The 4,764-nt window shown below is 40.7% G+C and overlaps 1 protein-coding gene across 1 annotated transcript in view; it reads left to right on the top strand.

The window, feature by feature from the left end:
• TNFSF11 (TNF superfamily member 11) overlaps positions 1-4,764 on the top strand; it is a 23,686-nt gene that overhangs the window by 1,025 nt on the left and 17,897 nt on the right. Inside the window, 2 exon segments of the mRNA XM_035900847.1 lie at positions 598-768; positions 771-868. Of these exon segments, the coding sequence (XP_035756740.1) occupies positions 598-768; positions 771-868 (269 nt within the window).

Raw genomic sequence — 4,764 nt, 5'->3', positions numbered from 1 at the left:
GAAGGTGCTCGCGGCGGTGGGATTGAGGAGATGAGTTTAAAAACGGGCGGAGAACAGCTTTGTCCGGCTCTGAAGTTGGCTCAGCTTGGAGAGGGGGCCAGGCTGGAGGGCTCCCGCGACCCTGCCCGGCCCGCGCTATCCCCTGGTCACCGGAGCTGCTCAGCCTGAGGTGTTCTGGGTGCTGCTGTGGCCTCATGGTGTGCGTATTGAGGTACAGGCTTTCTCAGCGAGGTCGGCTGCGAGGGGTCCCCGACTTGGGAAGAGGCTTAATGATCCTTCACCTGAACTCTTGCAGGGCTTTGGCTTTTAATGGTCAGCTTTTGGTTATCCACCAGAGAGCAGTTTGACTGCTGGCTGAGGTCTTTGGCTGCCATAGGTGTTTCACTAGCAGAGAAATGTCTTTAAGAGGGCAAAAAAAACCCCAAACCCAACCCAAACAATAAAGCCACCACACAACATCCCTTGGGATCGTTTGTCCCTCAGGCTGCGCAGGGGCACTGCAGAGCGGGGTCTGTGTGTTCACAGGCATCGGCCAGAGGTGCCTGCTGTAGCTCTTAGGAACTCGTTTTGGAGGGAGAGCTGCCCCTCTCGTGCCAGGCCGCAAGCTTGCCACGGGATGCTTCAGACGAGGCAGTGGTGCACGCAGAAAGGAGGAGCACAGGGAGGTATCGCTGTGGGGGAGATGAGGTGACGAGCGGTTACGTTTTCGGAGAGAAGAGGAGCCCGCTTCTTGGAAACTGCTCGGCTGGCTGGATTCACTTGCTGCTGCACCGCTTACCCTGCGTGGCTGAGCCCTCTCAGAGGAAGTGGGGGGCTGCCGGCTGGTTGCTTCTCGGGGCTACATGTTAGCTTTCTGCTCAGCTTTTTTGTTGGATGCTAATTAGTTCTGTTAACACAGGTCTCTCTGCCTTCATGGAAGTGGTACTCCTGTTGTGTGTACTTTTCATGTGAAGTCAGAGGGGAGTGGAAACCTGTTTCTTTCGGTTTACTTTCTAGGTAGATACGGTTGATCTTGATGTAGCAGAGTGGATTTCTTAACAAAGTGCACGCTGAAACCAAATGTTGCCCAGACGTATACCCACTTAAACAGATGAATGACGATCAAATATACAGTAATGCTGCTGATCATTTATTATGCAGACCAATTCGTATTTTCTTACCGACAATGGCTTTGCGCTTGCCATTTTTACAAAAATAAAATGGAACAGCACTATGGTACTTAGTTAATCATATCCTGTATGCTTCAGAAGTGTGGCGTTTAATTTCTGGGACTTGTTGTAAAGTAGCTTAAAGCTACTTGTTTGGTTGACAGTGCAATAAATTACTTCAGCTTGTGGCAGAGAAATGTTTTTCTCTCCAGATCTGCGTGAACTTGAAAAGACACCTTTGTCAAAACATAGCTCATAGAAATGCACAGTTATACATCGATTAGTAGACTAGAGAGCCATTGCAATCAAAACAACTAATCAAAGTATACTTTTTGAAAACCCTATTTTTCCATTATCTTTACCTCTCTGCCCCCCTGCCTTATTAAGGACTCGTTCTGGTAGGTCCATGTCAGTGCTTCATACATGCCTAACAAAGGATAAAAAGAATTTTCTTACCACAATGACTATTTTTCTTCTGCTTTCTTGATTTAAAAAATTACATAGTCCGGGTGTAATTCTGCATTTGGCAGCTTAATTCTCTTGCCAGTTTCTTGTTCCTGTAGATTTGGAGTAATGCTGTTGGATGGAGTCCTTTGTAAACTTGAACTTCTGAATCATCTAAAAGAGACAATGTAGCTAAATGTAAATTTGACTGGAGTTATTGCCTGAAAAATTTCTAACAAAGAAAATGTCTTCTTTGCCATCATTGAAAAATAGAATAATAAATACACTTCTGAAGTAAGTACATAATTCACAATAATAAGATATGGTAATCCACATTTATTCACCGATTTCTTATTGTGAAATAAGATAAATGGAAAAATATAGTAGGTCCTGCAGAAGTTAAGTCTTATTTAACTGTCTTGCAGATTCTTCTATTTATATGGGAAGTGATCCGACCTCTTTCTTTTGAAAAGATAGCCATCAAATTTAGCTCAGTTTATACTTTTCAGAACAAATTTCAGCTATCTGAATTTGTACTTTAGTAACAGAACTTAAGTATTGTGGTGTATCTTGTTAGAATAATGAGAAGTTAATAGTAGAAGCTGTGCACCAAAAGATTTGAATTGTTTCATTGGTGAATTAACCAAACGTTAATTAGCAAGATTTGACTGTATAGGCTGATATTAAGAAATTACACATTTTACAAGCTCTTTAAAAGTCTGCCTAAGAGGCTGGGTAAACTCTGACTCAGTTTTACCATACACATTTTATCTGTATTTGCATAATACTGGGCTGGATCATGACACAGTATGAGCTGAGACAATAGTTGAGGTTTTGGTTTTTCCTTAGTTTTGTTTATTTTGTGGTTTGAGCATTTGGAATTTCACAAGACACATAACTAAGGCTGACACTAGATTTTCACGGGTAAACACATGTTTGTGGCCAAGAAATAATGCAGCACAATACGGATGAGACAATGAGCTGGAATATCTAAAAAGAAAGAAAAAGCTAAGAATTTAATTTTACCAATATTCTGGTAATAGTGCTCTGAAATGTAAAAACATTAAGATGCACTGGCTTTTCTTTTTGGACCATCTTGTGCAATGTACCAAATCCAAGAAACTAAACACTAACAAAATGTATTGGTCAAAGTGTTTATTTTGCTTATACTTCATGAGGAATATTTGCTCATGATCAATGAAAATACCATGAAAATTTAATTAGGTACTTGGAGCAGCTGGAGATCTTCACATAATGGAGACTCATGCACAAGGTGAGAGAGCAAAGTATTTTATTGAACTTTCACTGGTAAATGCTGAAGGATAGTCTCCAAAAGCTTTGCTTTTAAACTTTTCTTTCTGGCCCATTTCTTTGATGTACTTAGATCATAAAAGAGTAGGAATTTGGTCTAGCACCGACTGAACTGGAGGGCAGTGGAACAAGCTGGAAGCGCTCAAGTCCAAATGTGGGGGCTGGATGTCTCACTCCCATAGTTTAACCTGGAACTCCAAGCTTATCCATTTTTCCCATTAAAAAAAAAGTCTGTACGAATGTTAAGCATTCTACCACAATGAAGAATTCACACTTGGATAAATGGGGACCTGGAAGACAGATTTTTATTGTCATTTTATGCATCTGTGGAACTCTGACTTTAATGAAAGTATGTTTTTAAACAATTGCCTTTCAGACTTATCTGAAGTTTCGTGAGCATGCTAGCGCAGACAGAAAACAGCTTGTTGGGAGTCATTAGCACTTTTTGGAAGCCTGGAAGAAGCCCTTCTTGGTGGTTAAGAAAGGTCGTGGAGTGCAAAGTGATATTTGATAAATCTGGAAGTTGGTTTAAGTTTGGAATTAAGTACAAGCATAAATGGTAAACATTTATCGTAAGGAGTAAGTACAGAATATGATACTGTAACACTGCATAATTGAGCAACACTTAATAGGTAAAGTTGGCTGGAAAGTATTATATCTCTTAAAATCAAAATGAATCTTTTTAATATCAGAAAATTGGTTCTTAATCATGTAAATTCTTCGGGTCTCACCCACAATGCTGGAGTTCATTTTGGCTGCCCAGATTTAGGTGAAAAGACTCCAGAGATGCAGCTAAATGATTAGAAATGCTGAAAATCAAGGGGCACCGAAAGATTTGATCTGATTCCAAGATCAGACACCATGGATGTATACCCAACAGTAACACAGGAAAAATAAGCTAGACACTCCTTTAGTTAAATGGGTTAATTCCTCTAGGGTATTTAGTTTACTTAGCATGTTATAAAGCTTTCTCCAGTATTTTTGGTTGCATCTTGATGTTTCTTCCAGGTATTAAATATTTAGGGCTTCATGCTGAAGGTCTCTTGTTATTCAAAGGCTCACCTTCTGTGCCTTGCAAGTTAGCAAGGAGCTTCCTGTAGACCATTCTGGTATTTCATCTCGCTCTTTAGAAGATCTTAAAACACTTAAACTCAAAAGTTTTTCTGTGCATCGCTTCTTGCCCACAGTTTTGGTCTCAGCGCTCGGTAATACTGGTTTACAGCCATGGCGGTTCAGTACCTGTTCTTTGTAAAGGTAGAAGATGGAGGATTTCTGAGAATGCCTTTTCAGACAAGCGAGCTAATTTCCATGGTTAAATGTGGTGAAGACTAGGTATTCTTTGAAAAAGGTAAGGGCAGTCAGGTAGGTTAGTTAGTCGCAAGATCAGAGCTTCGCCTTATCAAACACTAAATCTCTAGAGACTTGCAGTTTGTCAGGATGGGCTGCACAGCTTTAAGCTGTGCTGAAGCTATCAGCTATAGTGTTTTCATGAAGCCTTCAATCTTTTAGCTGGAGGTGCAGAGGTGTTGGTTTTCTGTCTTACGCCTCCAGCAGATAAACTATAATCTGAGTAAGTGCTTCTGTACAATCTGCTGTTACTGTTCTAGCACAGTGTTGTGTGACACGTTTGACTGACTGCTGATGGGTGATAGCTGTAAGTCTAAGCTACACGTGATTTGTCATGCTGGACTCTCAGGCCTTTACAAATTTCACGATCTTTGTGTTGTAAAACCTAGTTTTCTTGTCTACTTTTCAGAAGATGCATTTAAATAAATCCCAAACTGGGGTAACAGTCTCTCACTAGTAGGATTACTGATAAAAATGAGTATCCACTGGCAGTTATTTGCTGTGGCTTTGTTTT

This window comes from Egretta garzetta, unplaced genomic scaffold, assembly GCF_000687185.1.
Source record: "Egretta garzetta isolate BGI_Z169 unplaced genomic scaffold, ASM68718v1 scaffold351, whole genome shotgun sequence".
Classification (NCBI taxonomy): Eukaryota; Metazoa; Chordata; class Aves; order Pelecaniformes; family Ardeidae; genus Egretta; species Egretta garzetta.
Note: the sequence above shows the minus strand (reverse complement) of the source record. Positions and strands in the feature narration are given on the sequence as shown.